We start from the raw sequence: 24667 nt of genomic DNA, 5'->3' as shown, positions 1-24667 counted from the left end.
CCAGCCTCCTGCCACTCCCTCTGGGCACCAGGACTCCCTGAAGGAAATTCCTAGCTGGGCAAGAAAAACAACGGGGAAGTGAAGTTACAGACTCAGCACTTGGGAGTTGCCTGATCATCTCCAGATCCGGCCCAGGGAGATAATGAGAGGCTGGTTCCAAAGTTTGTCTGCCATGATTCCCCAGCGACAGGAGCGGTCTCCATTGCTGCAGGCAGTCCTCCTCACAGGAAGGCCTCAATCCGGAGGAATCCATTCTCTAACAAAAATGATCTAAGCATAGATAAACAAAACTGAAACATTTCTGGGAGAAGCTGGGCTTATCTGGCCCTTTTCTTCGTGTACAGTGATAACTGTCTATGCCTTGTTGCTTAGAAGGAAAAAGAAGGGGAGGGGTGGGGGTGGGTTTAATAATTACCTCTGTTGACCTCTGTACCTTCTGGCTTCCTCCACGCCTGGGCACAAGACATGGCCCTTCCTGGGCTTTGGCCTTGCAGTTGCAGGCTGGGCGGTGGTCAACAGAGCAAGCATCGTCAAGGTAAGTCCCCGGTGATGGGAAGGCCCACTTCTGTCCTGCCTGGGGCCTAGGCAGAGAAGGGAGTTAGAGAGATTCAGAGAGGGTACCCCCATCACCTAGCTGTACCTTGAGCCTGTTGACTCCCCCAAACCCTCCCTGCCTTGGGACATTTCTGTATATTTCCATTTGGGCTTATTTATCTTTCTTTTTTCCTTTGACAGTCTTTCCATGTATCCCAGGCTGACCTGACTCGCTGGGTAGCCCAGGCCAGCCTTGAATTTACCTCTCCAGTGCAGGGAGTACAGGTGTGTGCTATTACATATGTAATGTGTGACAATCTCTTTTTATTTTTGGAAAACAGTGCCCCGGGGGTCATAAAAGTAGAGCGTATTTTAAATGTACTGGGGCGCGAAGGAGGACACAAAATAACATTGGAAGACTCGGGCAGCTCTGTGGCCCGGACTGCATTCCTGTCTGACTTTTATCCTGGAGTGGAGCAGAGTGTCCTCAGGGGACCGAGGGCTGTGCTTTGCTCAGCTGGAGCAGCTCCTTGCTTTTGGAGTTGGTTTCAGCCACCTAGACACCCAAGCACAAGAGAGACCTTGAGGAAGCCCCCTTTTGTGATTGCTTGCGCTGGCTGACTCAAGCTCGTGCTCACGCTCTCCTTCCAGGCCCTGGAGCTAGCAGTGGGGAACGATGGAGGAGCCAAGCTTGAGGAGACGGAGAGAGGATGAGAAATCCATCCAGAGCAATGAACCCAAGGCCACAAATCTCCAGAAAGAGGTGGGAAGCAGCAGGGTTGGGCTTGACCAACCAGTGCTGGGCAGTGTTGGCCCCACTGTCCCCTGAAGGACAGGATTGCTTGTTTGTTTACTGAACCAAGGCCCTCTGCTATGTGGCTCTGTCTGTCTGGCCTGGAACTAAAGATCCTTTTGCCTCAGCCTCCTAAGGATTGGGATGGCAGGCTGTGATTTTTTTCCCCCTTTTTCCTTTCTTTTCTTTTCTTTTTTTTTGTGTTTGTTTTTGTTTTTGTTTTGTTTTTTCAGTCTGTGTGTCCAGTTGTCTCAGAGCTGTAAGCTACAGGCAGTTATGAACCACCATATGGGTGCTGGGAATAGAACTCGGGTTCTCTGCAAGAGCAGCACTCACTCTTAACTGCAGAGTTGGCCCTCTGGCACCCTGGCTGACTTTTGTAGAGTAGATTTAAGAAGGAACCGTTATCTGGACTTGCCTCTTGCACACTCAACCGTGAATTTAGTAAACTCTTTTGATGTTCATGTGTACATATACTTGAAGTCCGTGTGTGTGCCTCTGTGTCAGCAATCTATCTATCCTGAGAGCCCTGGGAGCCTGTAAACCAACAGTCTTTTCTAAAAGGGCCAGAGATGCCTCTGGTGCCTGGATCCCCCGGGGACTCTGGCCTCTCACAACAGCTGGCCCTCTTCTGTCCCACTGTGCTGGGAATGGTTGAGCCTCCAGCAACTGTGTTGCTGTGGTACCAAAGAGCCCAAGCCATCAGTGAGACTCTGACAGGTGGGACCGGCTGAATGCCCTGAGGTGAGGCTGAGGGAAGGGAGTTCCAGGGCAGGAGTGAGATAGATTCGAGCTGGACTCTCCACTCCGTGCCTGTCCCAGTTGTGTAAGTAGGGTAGGAACCAGACAAGAAGGGCCAGGAGACTTTTAGGCTCATGAATGAAGAGCCAGGGCCCAGAGCAGCTCAAGATTCGCTCTGGGGCCAGATGGCTCCAAGGGCACCATGGGAGGACTGAGGTCCCGGTGGGACCACTGGGACCCACTGCCTGGCAGCTGGAGGAACTGGAGAGGGATGGCATGAAGCTTTGTGACCTGATGGAGGAATAACCTATCCCAACCATGGGTCGGCATGGAGTCTTTGTCAGCTGTGGGGCAGTGACAGGGTCCTGATTCCAGCAGTTTCTTCTTGGGACCTTGGGACCCTGGAGCTATCCAGCACAGCAAGCAAACCCAGTCCCTCTGCAGGAGGAAGGTCCTGGAGACAAGCCCATACCCTGGCTGGGTAGGGGGTGCTAAGAAGGAAAGGAAACCCAGGCTGCCTTGCTCAGCCTAAAGCTGGAGGTGAGCCGATCTTGCCCGCTTGTTCTCTGTTTGTGTTTGCAGAGCCCTGGGCGGCGGTGTTGAGTACAGACCTGAGTCAGCCTTTTCCTTCAGCTTTTAAATCTTACTTTATTTTTAGACTCATTAGTGGGTATTAAGTTTAGACAAAATAAAATGTGCATTTTTTTTTCTTTTTCTTGTAGGAAAGCTTCAAACTCACTACATAGCCAAGGAATGACCTTGAACTCCTGATCCTCTTATCCTCCTGCCTGAGCCATCTGGCTGCCTTCCGCAGCTGGGTTTTGTTTTTGTTTTTGTTTCTCTTAGAAAGCTTGGACACCTGAAGTGTCACTATAGAAAAGTTCTATCACTGTACCAGTGAGGTCCCTGCCGCTTATCTGGTGGTGCTTCTGGCCGGGACTCTGAGTCTTTGAGTCATAGGTGATTTTTTTTTTTGGGGGGGACAGTCAGCTCCCAAATAACCACACAAAGATGTAATATTAATTATAAATGCTTGGCTGATAGCTTATGCTTGTTACTAACTAGCTCTTACACTTAAATTAACCCATATTTCTTTTGTGTGTGTGTGTGTGTGTGTGTGTGTGTGTGTGTGTGTGTGTGTGTGTTTTCGAGACAGGGTTTCTCTGTGACTTTGGAGGCTGTTCTGGAACTTGCTCTAGGCTGGCCTCAAACTCACAGAGATCCGCCTGCCTCTGCCTCCCGAGTGCTGGGACTAAAGGCGTGCGCCACCAACGCCCAGCTTTTAAGTTAACCCATATTTCTTATTTATGCTCTGCCACATGAGGGTACCTTTATTATTTATTTATTTATTTATTTGGTTGTGAGCCAAGCCTTTAATGACTGAGCCATCTCTCCAGCCCGTTGATACCTTTTTTAACATGGCAAGTTCATCTTACTTCTCTCCGAATCTCCTCAAGACTACCCCCCTTTTCCCCTGTGCCTTCTTTTTGTCTGCAAGTCCTGCCTAACCTCTGTCTGTCTAGCTATTGGCCAGTCAACTCTTTTATTAACCAATGAGAGTAATACAAAGATTGTTCCACAGCACTCTCTTTCTTTTTTAAAGAGAGTTTCACTAGGAGGCCTAGGCTGGCCTCAAAGTCATGCCTCAGCTTCTGCAGGAATGACTGGTGTCCCTTGTCCTGGCCATTGGAGAACTCTTTTCTGTTCTGACCAACTAAGAGGCATTTTTTTTTTCCAGGCTGTTTCTAGAAGCTTGTTGACTAAATCAGTGTTTGCATGGAAGGCAGGAACCAAGCTAAGCTTTGCCTTCATCCTCTCAGCCTCAATCCCCCCCTCAGTGAAATGGGTGGTATAGGGTATAGCCAAAGCATGCTGCAGTTCTGAGGTCTCGGTGTAGGGAAAGTAACCTGGTGTTCCCATGACAGCAGAACACGGTGGACATGCCTGGGACCCGAGTCCGTTTGGGTTGTTCTGGCTACACTGAGGTTTGGGGGGCAGTCACCTCTGTCCCTGTGGACTCGTGGCTACACTGAGGTTTGGGGGTCAGCCACCTCTGACCCTGTGGACTTGTGGCTACACTGACTTTGGGGGTCAGCCACCTCTGTCCCTGTGGACTCGTGGCTACACTGACTTTGGGGGGCAGTCACCTCTGTCCCTGTGGACTCGTGGCTACACTGACTTTGGGGGGCAGTCACCTCTGTCCCTGTGGACTCGTGGCTACACTGACTTTGGGGGTCAGTCACCTCTGTTCCCTGTGGACGCGTGGCTACACTGAATTTGGGGGGCAGTCACCTCTGTCCCTGTGGACTCGTGGCTACACTGACTTTGGGGGGGCAGTCACCTCTGTCCCTGTGGACGCGTGGCTACACTGACTTTGGGGGCAGTCACCTCTGTCCCTGTGGACGCGTGGCTACACTGACTTTGGGGGGCAGTCACCTCTGTCCCTGTGGACTCGTGGCTACACTGACTTTGGGGGCAGTCACCTCTGTCCCTGTGGACTCGTGGCTACACTGACTTTGGGGGGGCAGTCACCTCTGTCCCTGTGGATGCGTGGCTACACTGACTTTGGGGGCAGTCACCTCTGTCCCTGTGGACGCGTGGCTACACTGACTTTGGGGGGCAGTCACCTCTGTCCCTGTGGACTCGTGGCTACACTGACTTTGGGGGGCAGTCACCTCTGTCCCTGTGGACTCGTGGCTACACTGACTTTGGGGGCAGTCACCTCTGTCCCTGTGGACTCGTGGCTACACTGACTTTGGGGGGCAGTCACCTCTGTCCCTGTGGACTCGTGGCTACACTGACTTTGGGGGGCAGTCACCTCTGTCCCTGTGGACTCGTGGCTACACTGACTTTGGGGGCAGTCACCTCTGTCCCTGTGGACTCGTGGCTACACTGACTTTGGGGGGCAGTCACCTCTGTCCCTGTGGACGCGTGGCTACACTGACTTTGGGGGGCAGTCACCTCTGTCCCTGTGGACTCGTGGCTACACTGACTTTGGGGGGCAGTCACCTCTGTCCCTGTGGACTCGTGGCTACACTGACTTTGGGGGCAGTCACCTCTGTCACTGTGGACGCGTGGCTACACTGACTTTGGGGGGGCAGTCACCTCTGTCCCTGTGGACTCGTGGCTACACTGACTTTGGGGGCAGTCACCTCTGTCCCTGTGGACGCGTGGCTACACTGACTTTGGGGGTCAGTCACCTCTGTCCCTGTGGACGCGTGGCTACACTGAATTTGGGGGGCAGTCACCTCTGTCCCTGTGGACGCGTGGCTACACTGACTTTGGGGGGCAGTCACCTCTGTCCCTGTGGACTCGTGGCTACACTGACTTTGGGGGGCAGTCACCTCTGTCCCTGTGGACTTGTGGCTACACTGACTTTGGGGGGCAGTCACCTCTGTCCCTGTGAACGCGTGGCTACACTGACTTTGGGGGCAGTCACCTCTGTCCCTGTGGACGCGTGGCTACACTGACTTTGGGGACAGTCACCTCTGTCCCTGTGGACGCGTGGCTACACTGACTTTGGGGGGCAGTCACCTCTGTCCCTGTGGACTCGTGGCTACACTGACTTTGGGGGGTCAGTCACCTCTGTCCCTGTGGACGCGTGGCTACACTGACTTTGGGGGTCAGTCACCTCTGTCCCTGTGGACGCGTGGCTACACTGAATTTGGGGGGCAGTCACCTCTGTCCCTGTGGACGCGTGGCTACACTGACTTTGGGGGGCAGTCACCTCTGTCCCTGTGGACTCGTGGCTACACTGACTTTGGGGGGCAGTCACCTCTGTCCCTGTGGACTTGTGGCTACACTGACTTTGGGGGGCAGTCACCTCTGTCCCTGTGAACTCGTGGCTACACTGACTTTGGGGGCAGTCACCTCTGTCCCTGTGGACGCGCGGCTACACTGACTTTGGGGACAGTCACCTCTGTCCCTGTGGACGCGTGGCTACACTGACTTTGGGGGGCAGTCACCTCTGTCCCTGTGGACTTGTGGCTACACTGACTTTGGGGGGTCAGTCACCTCTGTCCCTGTGGACTCGTGGCTACACTGACTTTGGGGGCAGTCACCTCTGTCCCTGTGGACGCGTGGCTACACTGACTTTGGGGACAGTCACCTCTGTCCCTGTGGACGCGTGGCTGGTAGAATCAGTTCCATCCTTCACACACAGGTGGGTCTTATCAGCGGCATCTGTATCATTGTGGGCACCATCATCGGCTCCGGGATCTTCATCTCCCCCAAGTCTGTGCTGGCCAACACAGAATCCGTGGGGCCCTGTCTCATCATCTGGGCAGCCTGTGGAATCCTGGCTACACTGGGTAATGGAGGCGACTCCCTGGTGACCCCTCCCCTTCCAGTGTGGACACAAAGCCACGAGCACAGGCTCTCTCACTTTGTAGCCCAGGCTGTCCCCCAACTTTAAGTCTTCCTCAGTGGTAGGATTGTAGGCCTGCCCCTCCGTTGCCAGCTGGGTTCCTTCCAACGGGTGTGTGGTAAATACAGGTGACTCTGGCTGCTGTTCAAGGTCCAGTGGCCAGAACGGGACGATTCAGATTGTGAGCACCCAAAGGAGGAAGACTCTGTGGAATAGGGCGAAGCCTCAAGGGGTGGGTCCCTTCTTCTGTCTTCCAGGTGCCCTGTGCTTTGCAGAGCTTGGCACAGTGATCCCCAAGTCGGGGGGTGAGTACCCCTACCTGATGGAGGCCTTTGGCCCCATTCCCGCCTTCCTCTTCTCCTGGACCAGCATGGTTGTCATAAAGCCCTCCTCCTTCGCCATAATTTGCCTCAGCTTCTCGGAGTATGTGTGTGCAGCCTTCTACTTGGGCTGCAAGCCTCCCCAAGTGGTCGTGAAACTCCTGGCTGCCGCTGCCATCTGTGAGTACCAAGCCTCAGGCCCCCCACCCCCACCCCAGGAAGGCAGGGAAGGTGCGTGGTTGGGGCTCCGGGACTCCAGTCTTGGTTCCCCCCTCCCCACCCAGAGAGAGGCCCAGTAGGCTTCCAAGGTCCGGTGAAGCAGGCCAGGGTTGGCCGTCCCAGCAGGTGTTGAGCAGACCCTAGGCCTGTGAGGCTGCAGGAGGGGCTTTCCTTGTCTAGGGCCTGGCTGCTCCTCCTTCATGGCCTGAGACTGGGCAGGAGGATTTCAAGGATCGACATCGTGGTGCTGAGGCTAGCTTATTGGGTTTGCTCCCTTCATTGAGGATGTCGGGGAATTAGAAGAACAGAAAAGAGATTGCCGGGCGCTCAGGGAAACGATGACTAAACCCTAAAACAGCATATTACCCCCCACTTGGGTCTTCCCAGTGCTCATCACGACGGTGAACGCATTGAGCGTGCGGCTTGGGAGCTACGTCCAGAATGTCTTCACGGCAGCCAAGCTGGTGATCGTGGCCATCATTGTCATCAGCGGACTGGTCTTCCTGGCCCAAGGTGAGCTGTGGCAGGGCGGGACAGCAGGCCCCACCCGGCGTGTGACTTCTTGTCTTCTGGGGCAGTCTTGCCCATGTATGTTCTATGTTTCATGTACTAGTCTGCTGGGTTTTGTTTGCTTGTCTGTTTGTTTTTGATACAGGGACTCACTGTGTAGCCCAGGTGTATGGGCTGCTCCGGCCTCAGTATCCTGAGTGCTGGGATGACAGACGTGTGCCACCACGTGTGGTTTTGGCTCCTTTAATAAGCTGGGGCCTCGTGCACGCTAGGCGAGCTCTACCCAGGGAGCCACATGCCCAGCACCTACGTCTGCGCTTTGCATGGGCGACCCTTTCGTCAGCTGGCAGCTGACGTCCCTCTGAACCATCTGGCTTCATTCCAGGGAACACGAAGAACTTTCAGAACTCTTTCGAGGGTGCGCAGACCTCGGTGGGCGCCATCAGCCTGGCATTTTACAACGGACTCTGGGCCTATGATGGGTGGTAAGTGCTCCTGAGAAACCCGAGTCTCCTAGTGGTTCTTTAGGACGGTTTCCTGTCAGCTGCCACAGAAAACAAAGATGCCTCCCTTCTGGGGTTCGGTGGCACCCTTAACTCGGCCTTTATAGTTCTTGTATGTGAAGTGCACAGACCCTCACCTCCACACGTCCCCCCCACTCTGTAGATGAGATTGTGGGGTTCGGAACCCTGCTTGCCCCCTCCTAGCTTGGAGCCGTGAGGGCTTGCTAAAGTCCCGTTTAGAATCTTTCCCGGGGCGACCCCGTCTGAGTGGGACAGAGCACGACCATGAAGCCTTGCGAACACAGATGGACATGCGTGCATCCCTCTAGGCTGCAGCAGAGCCACCGGGATGCTGCTCTGCCCCTGAAACACCGGTATCGGTTTCTCCCGCTCTTTCAACTCCTTCCCGTGTTTTCAAAGTATCCTGACCGTTTTTTGAAAATTTACATGATTCCCACAGAGAACAAAGACCTAGCCCACTGACAGACACCGAGCCCTTGGCAGTTTCGGGGGCCTGTCACCGCCAGGACCTTATGGGGTAGAAGTTACCCTGCACTGGTGTGTGTAGAAAAGCGCTCTTTGGGACCCTTTTTTTCAGTGCTTGCCATCCCTTGCATAGTTTTACTTTGCCCTATATTTAATGGTAGGGATGGAACCCCAGGCTTTGCACTTGGCTAGGAAGACATTCCGTCATGGAACCAGGCTGCCAGCCTCTCACTAGGCAGATGCTCTGACACTGAGCTGTCTTAAGACGAGGCAGGTCATAAGTGTCACCCCTCCTACTTTTCTTTGTCCAGGAATCAACTCAACTATATCACCGAAGAGCTTAGAAACCCCTACAGGTAAGAGCATCGCCCGGGGGAGGAGGTGGTGCTCCCACGGCATGGGGGGTGGTGCTCCCACGGCGTGGGTGGTGGTGCTCCCACGGCGTAGTTCTCCTCTGTGGGGCACCAGGTGGCGCTGCAGCCTCCTTCCTCTGCTCAGTGGCGTGGCACTCCCCACCCCCCGGGGGCATCAAACCCAGGGCCTTGAGCATGCTGGGCAAGTGCTCTACCCCTGGGCCACGCCCCGGCCCTGACTGAACCACGGTGTCCTGCGGGTTCATTGTCCCCATTCATTTGCCTTTGCTGGACAGTGGCATGGTTGGTGGTTGGGAGGACACGGACTTCCTTCATCTCTGTCTTATTTTGCTCTCAACCGTCCAGTTCTCCAGCCGTGGAGAAAGTCTCGCTCGTCTTTGCCGGGCCTACTTTATCGCAGACCCCCTGCCTGGTGGCCCCAAGAGCAGTTTCACGGGATGCTCTGGTGTGACTCTGGGTCCCCGTGTCTTTGTCCCTCAGAAACCTGCCCATGGCCATCGTCATTGGGATTTCTCTGGTGACAGGGTGCTACATCCTCATGAATGTTGCCTATTTCACGGTGATGACCCCAACAGAGCTCCTGCAGTCCCAGGCTGTGGCGGTGGTAAGTTGCAGGGGGTGGGGGCAGTGACCTTTGGGAGGAGGGAGACTCAGAGAGCAGAAAGACTAGGGCCACATCTAAGCTGGGGGCCAGAGGCGGGGGGGGGGGGGTGTGAGACGGTCAGCATGAGGTGGGCTGTGGCTCCCAGGCCCTTAGCCTCCCTCCCTGGGGAGGTGCATGCAGCAATGCCTGAAGGACCCTGGGCCAGAGTCCCCTGAGGAAGGGGAAGGGTTGTCCAAGTGAGGGAAAGGAGTGACTTTAGTAGTGGCCTGTGGGGTTGAGTTAGAGTCAGGAAGTGAAGTAACTAAGGTTGAGTTAGAGCCAGGAAGTGAGGTAATTAAGGTGAGTTAGAGTCAGGAAGTGAGGTAACTAAGGTTGAGTTAGAGTCAGGAAGTGAGGTAACTAAGGTGAGGTAGGGCCAGGAAGTAAGTGAGGTGAGCTAGGGCCAAGAAGAAAGATAAATGAGGTATGCTCAGGAGGTGAGGTAAGATGAGGCAGAGCTTGAGGTGAGGTGAGTTTGATGAAGTCGGCCAGGAAGAGAGGTGACTGGCATGGGGTGGACGAGAGTCCTGTCAGCTGCAAGAGACTGGGGGGCTCTGAAGGCTTCTCACGTTTCCCCAGTAGAGGGCCCCAAAGACCGGGCACAGCGAAGTGGCATGGGGCTGTGGGTGCCCCGCGAAAGCCCTCAGGAGTGCCCTCTGCTTTTCTCTAGACCTTCGGAGACCGCGTCCTCTACCCAGCATCTTGGGTAGTCCCACTTTTTGTGGCCTTTTCAACCATCGGTGCTGCTAATGGGACCTGCTTTACAGCGGGCAGGTAGGGCACCGCCACCTTGTCACTCTCTCGGGGTGGGCAGAGGACAACCAAGTCAACGGGGGACCCCCCGCACGCTTAGGGTTCTGCCAGGTTAAGCCCCACCTGGGGGCTGAGCCCGGAGCATGCTGGGTACACATGCACAAACCCCTGAAGACTAGACAAGGGATGTGACTTGAGCCTCACAGTGAAGGAGCCAAGGGTGGAGGTGTGCAGTTCAGTGGGCCTGGGCTCTAAACCGGGGAACGAGTGCTGCCACTCCAGGACAAGGGGAGGGAAGGGGTCACTAGGTGAACAAGGCGTGGCTTCCACGTGGCAGCTTCCATGTTGCATTTTCTCCCCGATGACCCTTCCTGGACATTCTGTCATGTTGATATGTGCACAGACTTGACCAAGAATTGACAGGCTTTCCTGTAAATGGGCCGATGGTAATGCTGTAGGCTTGAAGGCTGCGTCAGTCTCCGTTACAGCTCGACTCTGTGGACAGCTGTGGGGCTAGTCACGCGGACAGGTGTAGTCTGCCACTGCCCCAGAGCCCACCAGTGCTGTTTCTGTTTGTGAGAGCCACAGCTTTAACAAAGCCTGTGGGATGGGCTGAGCGTGAGTTGTTTGTTTGAACACTGCTGTGGGGAACATTCTGGAACGCACCTTTGCCCAGGGTAGTGCTCTGAATGGATAGACTTCCAGGTGGTGCTGCCAAATATCACCCGTTAAAAATGATAAGCACCACAAAATAATTTTGCTAGAGCTATAGTGAAGTGTTTATAGGGCCTGGCTCCCGACCTTTCAAAATCATTTGGGGCTCAGGCCATGGGTCAGTGGTGGACTGCTTGCCGAGCGTGCACCAGGTCCCAAGTTCTGTCCCTAGCAAGGGAGGAAGGAGAGAAGGGGGTGAGGGAGGGGGAGGAGACAGAGAAGAAAGAAAAACACCTTTGGCTAGTCTTGGATCTTGATACTACTATGTAAAGTTTATTATTTATTTATGTTGAGACAGGGTTTCTGTGTGTGTTGGCTGTCCGGGTACTAGCTTTGTAGACCAGGCTGGCCTCGAACTCACAGAGATCCCCCTGCCTCTGCCTCCCGAGGGCTGGGATTAAAGGCGTGTGCCGCCACCACCTGGCCTAATTTTGTTCTCTAATTAGCGAATAGCTGCTTGTGTTTCTGAGCTACAATGTGCTTGGATACCTGCGCAGCCTACCCATCCCCTCCCATTCTTACCGTTTCCTTCTGGAAAAACAGTTCACATCAGTTCCTACAAGTTTTGAAATCTGCATCACTAAAGTAGCAGTAGCCATTATGTACACGAGTCTCTGTAGTAGGATCCAAGAGTCCTGTGGGTAGCTACCCACGAGTTAGAACTGGGCTGGCTGGCAGATCTGGTTGCAGCTTTCTGAGGAGGCTCACACTGATTTCCAGCGACCGTACCAGTTTGCAGTCCCACACACCTTTGCCAGCATTTGTTGGCATCCGTTTTCTAGACAGTAACCATCTTGACTAGAGTGAGTGGAATCCTGAAACAATTTTCAGAGGCTAATGATGCTGAACACTGGTTTCCATATTAAAACTAGAAGTTGTTTTTATCACACTTATTTGTGTACATGCATGTGTGTCTGAGGGTGTGTAAGTACTGTAGCGAACATGTGGAGGCCAGTCCTTGTCAGGGGCCGGCCTTGGCGGTTGACAGGTCCCAGAGAGGAGGTCTGGAGTCGTCAAGGGAAGTGTGAGCCAGGTCGGGAGAATCTTGTGGCTTGACTGACTAGCCGCTGGAGTGTTTATTTATACAGAATTCAGTGAGCAGGGGTGGAACTCGAAGAAACCATTCTGAGCGAGGTAACCCAATCACAAAAAGACAAACATGGTATGTACTCACTCATATGTGGATTTTAGACGCAGAGTAAGGGATTACCAGCCTACAATCCACACTGCCGGAGAAGGTAGGAAACAAGGAGGACTCTTTAAAAGACACAAACATTGTCCCCTGGAGAAGGGGAAAGGGTGACGATCCCCTGAGCAAATTGAGAGCATGGGAAGAGGGGGGAGGGAGCTACGAGAATGAGAAGGGAAGAAGAGGAAGGATGCAGAGGTCATGAGGGAGCAGAAAGGTCGAGTCAGGTGTAGATTAGAAGAAAGGACATGTGACAGGTAGGGTTTTAGTTGGGGGGTGGTAGGGGAGGACGGGAGGGAGAAGGGAACTGGGATTGTCATGTAAAACAATCTTGTTTCTAATTCAAATTTAGAAAATGATAAGAAAAGAGAATTCAGTGATCAGGGATAGATTCGTGTTTCAAAGTATACAAGTGTTTCACTTCCTCCTGCATCTCTCTTGGTCATTGATAAACCCTGACAGAACAGTTATCTTTTACAATCATTTTTCCCTGAAGTTTAATCATCATTGATAAAGTTATCTTTTATAATCATTTTTACTCATTAACCTCATAACCCAATCCTTAAGAATCTAGAGGCATATGACAGCCTGTCCTCCGGCTAGTAGTTTTGGTGGCTTCAAGGATGCTCAGCCAAAACAAAATCTCCAGGCTTGTCTTGGCAGATGGCCATGTCCCAAGCACGGGATTATTAACTCTTAATGGTCAGAGTGCCCAAGAAAAATCCTCAAGCCAAAGTTGTTGTATTTACTATTCAAATTCTGTCACAATACAAGGTTTGTATTTTATATCTTTATAGAATTTGTTTATATGTCTAATCCTGACATTCTTTTGTTCTTGGTCATATGACACCACAGTGGCTGTGGATGAGCTAACTTTTCTAAGAAAGGGAGGTCTTGACATCTCTCTCTCTCATTATTCAAGACAGAGTTTCTTTGCTTAACAGGCCTGGCTGTCCTGGAGCTCACTCTGGAGACCAGGCTGGCCTTGAAATCACAGAGATCCACCTGCCTCTGCCTCCCCAGTGCTGGGATTAAAGGCGAGCGCCACCGCTGCCTGGCTGACATATCATTCTTTTATCATCTTTTTACGCCATTCTTTCCCACTCAATACAAGTCCCTGAGTAGGGCAGAGGTAACTCCAGCTAATCTTGTTGCTATATATGCCACATAATTGTCTTGAGTCTGCATTAGGAGGAGGCTTGTAATCTGATCTGTGGCCAACTAATTCCTCTGGCTCACCGAATCTTGGTGACCATTAAAAGTTTACTTTGTTTTGATTATCTTGTTCCTGAGTAAGTACAGGGACAGATGTTTCTAGGCTATTTTACAGCCTCATAAAGAGACCTCTGGCTTCTTTATGTGTGTGTCACACCTGTACAGTGTAATGAAGATCTTCGATTAGATAAGGATATCCTCCCTAAAAGCCTCAGGACTTTCCTGGGAAGCTTAGAAGCACTCCTGGGAGAAGTCATAAATGATTCCGAAGAAATTTTCCATCCAATATCCCCAAGTTGTACAAATATTAAAAGCCCCCTCCCCCAGTATGCGACAGGCAGAGATCAAAACCAAACGTGGTATGGCAGCCATCGTCGGCTCAGCTGTGCTGGCTCTATGACATTTGCCATCCCCGTCAGATAAGGCTGTGTGCCAAGTACAGCTTTCAGGACTTGGTCCTCTCACGATGTGGGCCCCAGGAACCAAACTCCATTGTTAGGCTTAACACCAACTGTTTTCACTTAATGAGCCATCTCACTGGCCAGCCACGTGTCAAGCACTTTTTAAAGTGTTTATTTGTATTTCTTCTTCTGTGGGTTCTGTGTGCTAGCCCAGGTTTTGATGACTTTTCTAGTTTCATTCTTTTTTTTTTTTTTTAAAGATTTTGTTTTATATGTATACAGTCTTCTGCCTACATACCAGCAGAGGGCACCAGATCTCATTCAAGATGGTTATCGGTCACCATGTGGTTGCTGGGAATTGAACTCAGGACCTCTGGAAGTTAGTGCTCTTAACCGATGAGCCATCTCTCCAGCCCCTCTAGTTTCATTCTTGAGTGATTTGGGTGCTGTAGAGATGAATCCCCTGTCAGATGTATGGCTGGCCAAGATTTCACCCCAAGAGCCCTTCTCAGAAAGCCCTTACTTGAGTCTTTCTTGCAGTGTTTTTCAAGTTCCGTGTCTTACATTAATTAAGGCCTTTGATCCACTTGGAGTTGATCCACCAGTAGCCAATAGTTCAGGAAGGGGCGAAGGTCCTAAGAGTCCCTTCCCAACCCGAGACTGACTGTTGACAGGTTCAGTCTTCTGCAGGTCCAGTGCAGGCAGCTGCAGCTGCTGTGAGACCATGTTTGAATTGGTCGTATCATGCCCAGAAGATACACGGACCTTCTTGTATCTTCCAGATGGTACGTTTCCTGAACTTTCGAGGGGGTGGTGTAACTATCCTGCAAGAGCTGAGCACCTTGAGCAGCCATGCAGCTCTGCAGTCACCTGCATTTATTGCAAAGGGAAGCATCTCTAATTAAGGCCGAGAGTGGTGTAATGTACGAAGAATAGATTCCTTCCTGTGCAATTTGTCTCTCATCCAGTGAGAGTGGTCCTGTCACACCGCTGACGCCTGCTTTGTTTTAATGTGGATCCTGAGGGACCAAACTCTGGTCCTCGTACTTGGCAGCAGTCACCTCCTCAGTCATCTCCCGAGCCACCGAGTTGACTTTTGTGGAGGGCAAGAGTTAAGGATCTAGTTTTATTCTTCTACAGATGGATATTTACCTGTCTTAGATATTAGTTAGGGGGTTGTATTTTCTAACACTGAGTGTTTTTAGCATCTTAAAATGTGTGTGTGTGTGTGCCTAAGTGCATGTATGCAGGAGCCCATGGAGGTCAGAAGAAGCAGCAGATCCCTTAGAACTAGAGTTATGGATGGCTGTGAGCTACTGTGTGAGGTGCTGAAAACCAAACCCAGGTCCTCTGTAGAACAGGCAGTGCTCTTAACCGCTAGCCATTTCACCAAGATTGCTCTGGGGTTTCTTATTCTCTTTCCTTTTTGTTTTTTTTTTTGGTGGTGGGGGCAGGGTTTTTCTGTGTAGCCTTGGCTGTCTTAGAACTTGATCTGTAGATCAGGCTGACCTGGAACTCAGAAACCTGCTTGCCTCTGTTTCCCAAGCATTGGGATTAAAGGTGGGTGCCAGCACCTGCCCGGCTCTCTCTGGTTTCCCTTACAGAATATCTTCATTGCATCTTGTGGATTTTAGTATGGTTTTTTTTCTTCTCATTTTTTTGATGTTAAGAGATTTTTGCATTTTTTAAGTTTTTTCAATGACTCCCACTCATTTAACAGTGTGTTGTTAAATCACCATACATTTGGGTATGTTTATTCTGTCAGACAGAATTTGTTAGGACTTGTTTTATGTCCCAATCTGTAGTCCATTTTAAATGAAGTTCCAGGTGTCACTGAGGTGTTCTGCTACAGTGAATGAAATATTCTGTAGATAGTAAGTCCATTTGTTTTATGTCATGTAATTCAGGTATTTTTCTGTATTTTTGCTAGGATAGCTTATAAATTGGAGAACATGGGGGTGCTGAAGTTGGGAATTTTTACATTTTTTCTTTTTTTTTTTTTTTTAAGATTTTACTTATGTATAGTATACAGTCTTCTGCCTGCACGCCGGCAGAGGGCACCAGATCTCATTCAAGGTGGTTGCTGGGAACTGAACTCAGGACCTCTGGAAGAGCAGTCAGTGCTCTTAACCGCTGAGCCATCTCTCCAGCCCCTACATTAATTTTTCATCACGATCATTCACTATTCAATAGTGTGTTGCTTAACCTCCATGCATTTGTATGTTCTATGGTTTTTTCCTTGCTGTTGATTTATGGGCTTCCTTAGTATTTTGTGACCCTCTATTTTAGTTTGAAGTCTATGTTGTTATTAGAACAGCAACACCTGCTCATTTCCCTACCATTTGCTTGAAGAAACCTTTTCCACCTTTAATCCTAAGGCAGCATGTGTTTGTTACGGTGAGATGCATTCCTCAGAGGCAACAGTTGGATCATTCCTGCTTTTCCTTTGAGTCAGGGTTTTTCGACATGGCCTGGCTGTCCTGGAACTCTCACCACCTGCCTCTGCCTCCTGAGTTAAAGGCATGCACCACCACCCCCAGCAGGATCCGCTGTTTTGATTCAGTTAGCTGTGTCTTTTGATCAGTGAATTAAGACCACATAGATTCTGTTACTGAAGCGTGTGCACTGGCACCTGTCATTTTCTGATTTTGTGGTGTGTGATGTTTTCCTCATCGTATTATTCTAGCATGGATCATTCTTCCCTGTAGCCTCATGGATGCTGCCATTTTTCACTTCAGCTGCAACGATTCCTTCACGTATCTTTAGTAGAGTCGGTCATGAGTTCCTTTAGCCTATTTTTGTTGTAGGAAATTTTTCTTCTCCAATTGTAACCTGTATGCCTTTGCTGGGTGAAGTACTGCCTCATTCCAAGTCCCCCTGGCTTTATAAAAACTACATTTGTGGGCCTTGAGAGTGGGTACCCACATCCCACACATGGTGGGGGGTGGTCAGAGGACAATATTTGGGAGTTAGTTCTCATCATATGGGTTCCTGGGATCGAACTCTGGTTGACGGGCTTGCACTAAGCAATCTCAGCAGTCCCTTTTGGCTTTTAAAATTGCTGTGGAGAAATGTTATTTCCATGGGTTTCCTGTTATACAGGAATTGGTGCTTCTCTCTTGCCTCTTTCAATACACAGTGGGAGATGTTGTCTTGTGAACACTAAGTCTTTCAACTCACGGGCATAGACTCTGACCCACCACACCACCATTGTTTTGAGTTTTCAGTATTCAGTTCTTGAACAACTAGTCATATTTATTCCAAAGCCCTGCATACTTTTTCATGCCATCATGACATCTAGGTTTTAAATATCATTTTCCAATAGTTTCTTGGCAGTGTAAAATAAGTACAAATATTCTAAAAGTCTTACTTCGTAGCCCTGTAGCTGGCCTGCAACTCACTATGTAGACCAGGCTAACCTCAAACTCAGAGACCTGCCCTCTCCCCAGGGCTGGGTCTAAGGGTGTGAGCCACCACAACTAATTTACAAATAAAATTACAAGTCCCCTAAGACTTTCTGTATGGTTATAACTTGTGGTAAATATAAGAGTTTCCTCACACCCGATGTCTGCCGCTCCTTCCGTCTAACCTTGGGCAGACCTGCTTCCGTAACCATGTTGGTTCTAGATCGTTCCTCTCATTGGCGTTTGCAGTGTATGAGTGCATTTCTTCCCCTTGCATAACAGTGCTCCGTTGTATGGTAAACAACTTGTTTATCACCACTTGAACTTTTGTGTTATTTCTATTTTGGGCTGTGAAGTATTATGTATTTTTCATGTATGTAATCTTTGACGTGGAGCATATTTTCATCTTGGGTAAATTCCTCGGAACAGAATTGCTGGCTCACACAGTAACTTGATTTTTTTATTTACCTATTTTAGTTTTTGGTTGTTCAGGACAGGGTTTCTCTATGTAGCCCTGGCTGTCTGGGAACTAGCTCCATAGATCAGGCTGGTCTCGAACGCAGACATCCGCCTGCTTCTGCCTCCTGAGTGCTGGGATTAAAGGTGTGCGCCACCAACACCCGGCAAGACCCTGGTTTTCAACTGGAAGGATTTTTTTTCTCTCTAAGCTAAAGTTGCTGATGTTGTTCTACAATCTAAACTTGTAGTGTTTTCAATTTTTTTGTTAACAATCTATAAGTTTAGATTGTAGAACCCTAAGCATCAGCTGCTATAAAATTTTTTTTATCCAGTTGTGTATTTGGAAGAGAAAAGTGGATCCTGTGCTTATGTTAAAGCAGCAGTATTGATTGGGACGTGGCTCAGTGGCAGGAGTCCTGATGTCATCTCTGGAGCAATGAAGAGAAAAGGACCAGTATATTAAACAAGACTTGTCTGAATTTTAGTTGCTTACAAAATTATGGAATTATGTTGTAGACATTTTTATCAAAGGACTTAATGAAGCCATGTGCCCTTATGTAGTTAGTACCTCTACCTAAATCATGGCTGTCTGTCTTTCAAAGAGGCTGCCAAGGCGTCTTGGGTAGATGTCTTTGGCTTGTGGGATTTTATTACAATGTTACAATGTAGCTAGTTATTGTAGTCTTTATTGACATATTTGAGAAATGCTTTGTTTAGATTTTTATGGTCAGTTTTCAGTGTGCGTGCCTGTTAGCATGTGCACATGTGAATAGCCGTGGGAGCAGCAGGCGTGCTGTGATGGCCAGCGTGCCTACTGGCAATTCACGTTGGGTCTTGTGCAGGAGCAGAATGCACCCTTTAACTGCTGAGCCATCTCTGCAAAGCCCGTGTTATTTTTTTCTGTGAGAGTGGGTGGGGGTGCCAAAGGTGTCAGATTCCCTCCGACTAGAGTCACACAGGTTTGTCACCTGTATGGGACTGGAAACCGAGCTGCATCCTCTGGAAGATGAGCAAGTCCTCTCAGATGCGTGAGCACGGCAACTTTCTTACATATTTTAGATCTTTCCTTTGTCTCTGCTGCACATTTTTAACCATTTGCTTGCTGGATGAGGAATCTGGGAAGGGGGTCAGTCACTTGTGCCTTGGGACCCTAGGGACTAGGATATGTTTGCTTCCCGGCCCCAGGTCCCACACCCTGGACTAATTGTTTTTTTTCCTTCTTTCGTAACTTTTGGGAGTCGAGCAAGTATCTACTCATAAACCATGTCCACCCTTGCCCTGACCTAATGACTTCCACGGTACCGGGACGAGCTCCTCACAGCTGCAGTTACCATCACACTTGGCCCTCCAGCCCCTGCTCGAGGACGCGCTAGTGTGTCCTCGCCACTGGTGCGTCCTCAGCACTCTCCCCGAATTGCTCTTTCAGACTCATCTATGTGGCAGGCCGAGAAGGCCACATGCTCAAAGTGCTCTCGTACATCAGCGTCAAGCGCCTCACGCCTGCCCCTGCCCTCATCTTTTATGTAAGTATGAGTTCTCCCTCTGCAGGAGAGGAGGGAGGCCTGTGCTGCTGAGCCCAGGCCTTTCCCAGTGAGCCAGGCTCCCTCATTCCCGGGCGCAACCCAGCATCTTCCACGCTCATGCGTCCTGCTCTTACACATATGTACTTATCTGGTCTGAGGCATATGATTGGCCTCAGATAACCCCGAAGGCCTGTAGCCCCAGGGTGGGGGATAAGGAACTTCATGGTGACTAACGGCCTCTGACTTCAGCCTGTTAACTTGGTGGTGGCTTCTCAGGGCCAGAGGACTACATGCACGGTCATTTCCCCACCCACTCTGAAAATGAACAAACAGTCCCAGAAACTGGGATCCCTGGTCCAGGACCAGGCTACAAACGCAGTCACAGCCAGCTCTGAATTTCATCAGGCACCACCTACCCGTAATGAAAACCCTCCCCAAGTTAAAGTCATCCTTCTAAAACTGGTATACAAAATGTGTGCGTGTGTGTGTGCGTGCCAGAGAGAGAGAGAGAGAGAGAGAGAGAGAGAGAGGGTTTTTTTTGCTTAACATCATGACTTCAGTTCAGACTTGGTGTCTATATCTGTACAGGAGGCTGAGGCAGGACGATCACAAGTTTCAGTCCAGCCTGGGCTGTAGAGAAAGATCGTGTATGCACGTGTGCACGCACATGTATGAGACAGCACACGCATGAAAAGGCACAGCTTCATAGACTCAAACGCTGTCCGACTCTCAGAGTCAGCCGGGCTGAGCCTGCCTGCTGGGAGGCCGAGGAAGGCCACACGCAGGAGGAGCTGCTGCTCCAGGCTTCTGTGAGGACAAGGACAAGGTCTGTGTGCACCAATGGCCTAACATGTCACTCTTCTTCCTACTAGGGTATCATAGCCACCATTTACATCATCCCTGGTGACATCAACTCCTTAGTCAATTATTTCAGTTTTGCTTCCTGGATGTTTTACGGGATGACAGTCCTAGGACTCATTGTGATGAGATTCACAAGGAAAGACCTGGAAAGACCCATCAAGGTAAGTCAGTGTCTGTCACAGCAGCTTTGCAAAGACATGGAAGGCGGCCATTTCTGATGCTCTTTGCATCCTCCTGCACTTGCGCCCCAGCGGTAAAGAGGACCCGTGTCCCCCCTCTGCCCAGGTCTGACATGCTCACACACTGATGGGACTTTGGGGCCAGCCCTGGTCCCGGCTGTGTACATGCCCAGTGAACTTTGGTCCTTCACATCACACGGCTGATGCGTGCCTACCACCACGCTCCTTTATGCTTCTGGAAATGCATACGCACAGATCTAAAGTGGGAAATTACCAATACAGAGTCAGGTATTTAATAGGGAAAAGCCTTACTTACAGAGCGACCTAGCCAGCCGGCGCGGCAGCTTTCAGGTGAAACTGAAATCAAAACCCAGGCACCTGAAACTCTCACTCTACGTCACCCCCGACCACACGTCCCCTAAGCGGGCAGCTTCCCATACACAGATCTAACACACACACACACACACAAAAAAAAAAAAAAAAAAAGGAGGGCTGCAGTAGTCAGGGGCAGGGTAGGGGGCGCTCCATTCCCTGTAGGCTTAGTCCATAGTGAGTGTGGCAGCAAGCAGGCAGACATGGTGCTGGAGTTGAGAATCCTACATCCAAAGGCAACAGGACGGGAACTGTCTCACTGGGTGTGGCTTGAGCATGTATTAGACCCCAAAGCCGCCTCCACAGGGTCACACTTCCTCCAAGGCCACACTTCCTAATAGTGCCACTCCTTTTGGGGGCTATTTTCTTTCAAACCACAACATCAGGCAAATGAGTAAATAGAAAATAGATTGTGATTTTATCAGACAAACACCTCAACTCAAAGCATCACTTAAGACAAAGATTTAAAAAACAAAACAACAATGCATTGCTAAAAGTCAGAATTCACAACCCTGAGATAACAGCTAGGAAATCGATTCCCTAATTTCCCAGCAACAGTGCTCACAAAGCTTCAGGAGAAACAGAATCAAACACAGTAACCAGTGAGCTGACAATACCTCCTTCAGTGTGCGCCAGCCAGGTCAGACCCTCCAGACCAGCACAAGCAGCTGGAGGTCTGAAGACTAAAGCCTGGGTTCAGAGCTTAGACACTCACGTCAAGTCTGAATAGTCACAGCGACCCCCATCCAGGGCACGTCAGGTGTGCACGCCTTCCATCAGCTCCAACCACCTGTTTGCAGGGATTCAGGGTTAACATGTGGAGGAAAAAGTCACACAGAACTAGAGCCGGACACTGCACACCATCAATCAGTTTCTCCAATCTATACCAGGACAAGGGAGGCACTGGGAGGGAGGGAATACGCCCACTCTTAAGAGTTCCAGTGAAGGGTGTGCTTTTTATGTCCTAGCAGAGACAAGGCTGGAATGGGTGGAAAGATGGGCCGCGTTGCTCGGGGCTCCCCAGTGCGTTCAGAGGGAAGCCTGCGCAGGGTCCCCAGTGCGTTCAGAGGGAAGCCTGCGCACGGTCCCCAGTGCATTCGGAGGGAAGCCTGCGCAGGGTCCCCAGTGCGTTCAGAGGGAAGCCTGCGCACGGTCCCCAGTGCATTCGGAGGGAAGCCTGCGCAGGGTCCCCAGTGCGTTCAGAGGGAAGCCTGAGCACGGTCCCCAGTGCGTTCAGAGGGAAGCCTGTGCAGGGCCATGGCTGACGCGCTCACGGTCTGCCCGCAGGTGCCCATCGTCATCCCCATCTTTGTGGTTCTCATATCCGTCTTTCTGGTGTTGGCCCCCATCATCAGTAAGCCAGCCTGGGAGTATCTCTACTGCGTGCTGTTCATACTGAGTGGACTTATATTCTACTTCCTTTTTGTTCACTACAAGTTCGGATGGGCCCAGAGGATCTCCAGTAAGTATCCCCAGGAGGGCCGTGAGGAGGGTGCCCCGGACTCCCGGACTCAGCTCAGGTCCTTTCACTTTCAGCATGTCACCCTTCCTCTCGGGACTGCCCTCGCCCGGGTGTCACCCTCTGGATCCACTGTTGGTGTCCTCTGTTCCCATCAATTACTGTAGCCATTTTCTGTTGCATTGCAAAATGCACAGTAATTGATAACTTCCCATCAAGACCACCCCTGAGGGTGCCGTTCAGAAGCATCAACACAATCTCACCAGATGCTGCCTTCTCAGGACACTGCTTTCTATTGTTTTGAGGCAGGATCTCTCAGCGTAGCGATGGTCACTGCTTTCTTTTGAGAGACCTTGGCAGACATCTAGGAGGCTCAGTAGCAGCCCAGAGACACCCAAAAGTGGTAGCTAGAACCAGGTATAGGACAAGGGCGGAGCTCCCCTCACTGAGGCTACAGGTCTCTGTGTTCTGCTGTCCTGGTCCTCAGCTGTTTGGATAAATGTTTGTTTTGCTTTCTTGGAGACAGGGTTTCTCTGTGTAGCCCTGGCTGTCCTGGAACTCACTCTGTAGACTGGCCTTGAACTCACAGAGATCTGCCTGCTTCTGCCCCCAAGTGCTGGGATTTGTGTACCACCAGGCCCAGCCAGACAAGTGTTTTTAAAAGCTAGTTACATTAACTTTCTCATTTCTAAACAGAATGGATGGTGCCAAGCAGACTGCACTATACCTGGTTCTGTGATCTGACAGGGTCTTACTATGTAGCCTAGGCTGGCACTTCCACTCTGGGTCTTCCTGCCTCAGCCTCCCTAGTGCTGGGGTTATAGGTGTGTCACTGAACTCAGCTGCGCCTTATTTTATAGTCTAACGATATCACAGTCAGTGCTTTCTTTCTTGCTTGCTATAAAGCAGATTCAGATGCAAGAAACTCCACTCACAAAAAAGTCTCGAGGCTCCTGAGCAGCACTGGGTGGTGATGGGACCCTGCCGTTTCTCCTCCCTGTATGGTGTGTCCCTTAAAGACAGGGGTGGGGCTGTCCTCCTTGTATGGTGTGTCCCTTAAAGACAGGGGTGGGGCTGTACACTTTAATCCTGGGTCCAGCGAAGGGTGTTGGGTGTTAGAGCCACTTGGTGTGACTTAAAAGCCATTCTTGTAGCTGGGCTCAGTGTGGGCCTGTAGTCCCGACACGGGGCCGAGGCAGGGGCTGCACAGAGAGACCCCATACCAAGAGAAACAACAACAAAACCTGCCTTCTGACAAGAATGTTCCTCTAGCCTTTCTATGTGATGGACACAGGCACCTGTACGTTAACACAGGGACTCATAGGACGAGGGCCCAGCAGAGCACAGGTGGGGACGGCCACCTTCAGCTTGAGTGGTGCCACGCGCTCCGCCCACACTCACTCAGCTGTGAAAGCTGGTACCTCACTCGCCTCACAGTGGCAGAAGAATTCAGGAGAATTTATTTCCTGTTGACCAAAGTAAACTATGGTTTACTTCCCCTTTCCTGACATCACTCGCCCCTAACTTCTTCAGAGAGAGTAGAGGCCGCAGGAAGGTACGGACCGTCAGAGTGAAGTTACAGTTGCGGATAGGCTAACTGGCAATCTGGAGAACCAAGCCTCTCAGTCTGAGAACTGTTAAGGCATGATGGCAACACCTCTAGCCACAGCTCTCTGGAGGCAGAAGCAGGGGCCCATCCATTTGAGGCCACCCTGGGCTACACAGCAAAAGCCTGTCTCAAACAAACAAAGCACAAAAAATATGTTGATGTGGCTTAAGGTGATGAAAACAAAAACGCACAATTTTGTATTTTAAACAAAATGTAGTCCTGGCTACTTTAGCTTTGCTAGTGCGCAAATACACAGAATTGGGTCATGCTTTCCCTGTAGTGTTGGGGAGATTATAAAACAGTGAGTTCTCGGTTCTTTGGTAGAAAATAACCAACCTCTGAAAAACTGACGCAGCGAGCAGGGCAGTTCTGAGTAACCCTGAACGTCAGTTGTCCCCCCACTGCCCAGAGTCAGGACAGTGAAGCCCTGGACCATACTGTTCTAACTGCATTTATGCTGTGGTTTCTGTGCAGGGCCCGTCACTAAACACCTGCAGTTGCTGATGGAAGTTGTCCCACCAGAGAAGGACCCGGAATAAAGAGTCCATCATTCATAGCCCAAAGCTGCAATCCATTTATTTTTGTAAGCAATTATTTGTGGTTATTTCTTCCTGGTGTTTTCCTTAATGAAAACATGTATTCAGATATTTGTTTAATATTATGATTTTTAGCTATCCTTAATTCTGTGAGTTAAGGGTCTTAAATAGAGGTAAGAGATGTTATTAGAAGTTATCAGGAGTGCTATATGTGACGATGCAAGCTCAAGAGGCAAAGGCAGGTAGAGCTCTGTGACTCTGAGATCAGCCTGGTCTACACAGTGAGTTCCAGGCCAACCAGGACCCTGTCTCAAAATGAAAAGACAAATCCACACGTTACCTAAGAGAGGCCTGGTGGCTAGGGAAAGGGCTGCATAACAGCATCCCCATTACAGTGCATCACACTTGACTGAGCAAAGGGCACAGCTGTGGAGTTAGCGCTTGCCTAGCACACGCAAAGCTCCGTGTTTGTCCTGACAGACAAAGTAAGCATAGGCCGTCCCC

General features: G+C 50.5%; 1 protein-coding gene across 1 annotated transcript; it reads left to right on the top strand.

The window, feature by feature from the left end:
- Window positions 1–1210: 1210 nt before the first annotated feature.
- Window positions 1211–24166, top strand: Slc7a9 (solute carrier family 7 member 9). The gene is made up of 12 exons (XM_035449541.1): window positions 1211–1297; window positions 6231–6378; window positions 6692–6934; window positions 7361–7486; window positions 7869–7968; window positions 8784–8828; window positions 9327–9450; window positions 10160–10263; window positions 19051–19147; window positions 20020–20169; window positions 21847–22021; window positions 24102–24166. Exons 1-12 carry the CDS (start codon window positions 1211–1213, stop codon window positions 24164–24166), a joined length of 1464 nt encoding a protein of 487 aa, XP_035305432.1.
- The last annotated feature ends 501 nt before the right edge of the window (window positions 24167–24667 follow it).

Source organism: Cricetulus griseus, chromosome 9 (genome assembly GCF_003668045.3).
Source record: "Cricetulus griseus strain 17A/GY chromosome 9, alternate assembly CriGri-PICRH-1.0, whole genome shotgun sequence".
NCBI classification, from domain to species: Eukaryota; Metazoa; Chordata; class Mammalia; order Rodentia; family Cricetidae; genus Cricetulus; species Cricetulus griseus.
This window is presented reverse-complemented; position numbering and strand designations above follow the sequence as displayed.

Bases quoted from the DNA above. Each gene is read 5' to 3' on its own strand.
- Slc7a9 (XM_035449541.1), top strand. From the start codon at position 1,211: ATGGAGGAGCCAAGCTTGAGGAGACGGAGAGAGGATGAGAAATCCATC. The intron at 8,829-9,326 runs GTAAGAGCATCG...TTTGTCCCTCAG, and splicing joins GAGCTTAGAAACCCCTACAG to AAACCTGCCCATGGCCATCG. The intron at 10,264-19,050 runs GTAGGGCACCGC...TTGCTCTTTCAG, and splicing joins ACCTGCTTTACAGCGGGCAG to ACTCATCTATGTGGCAGGCC.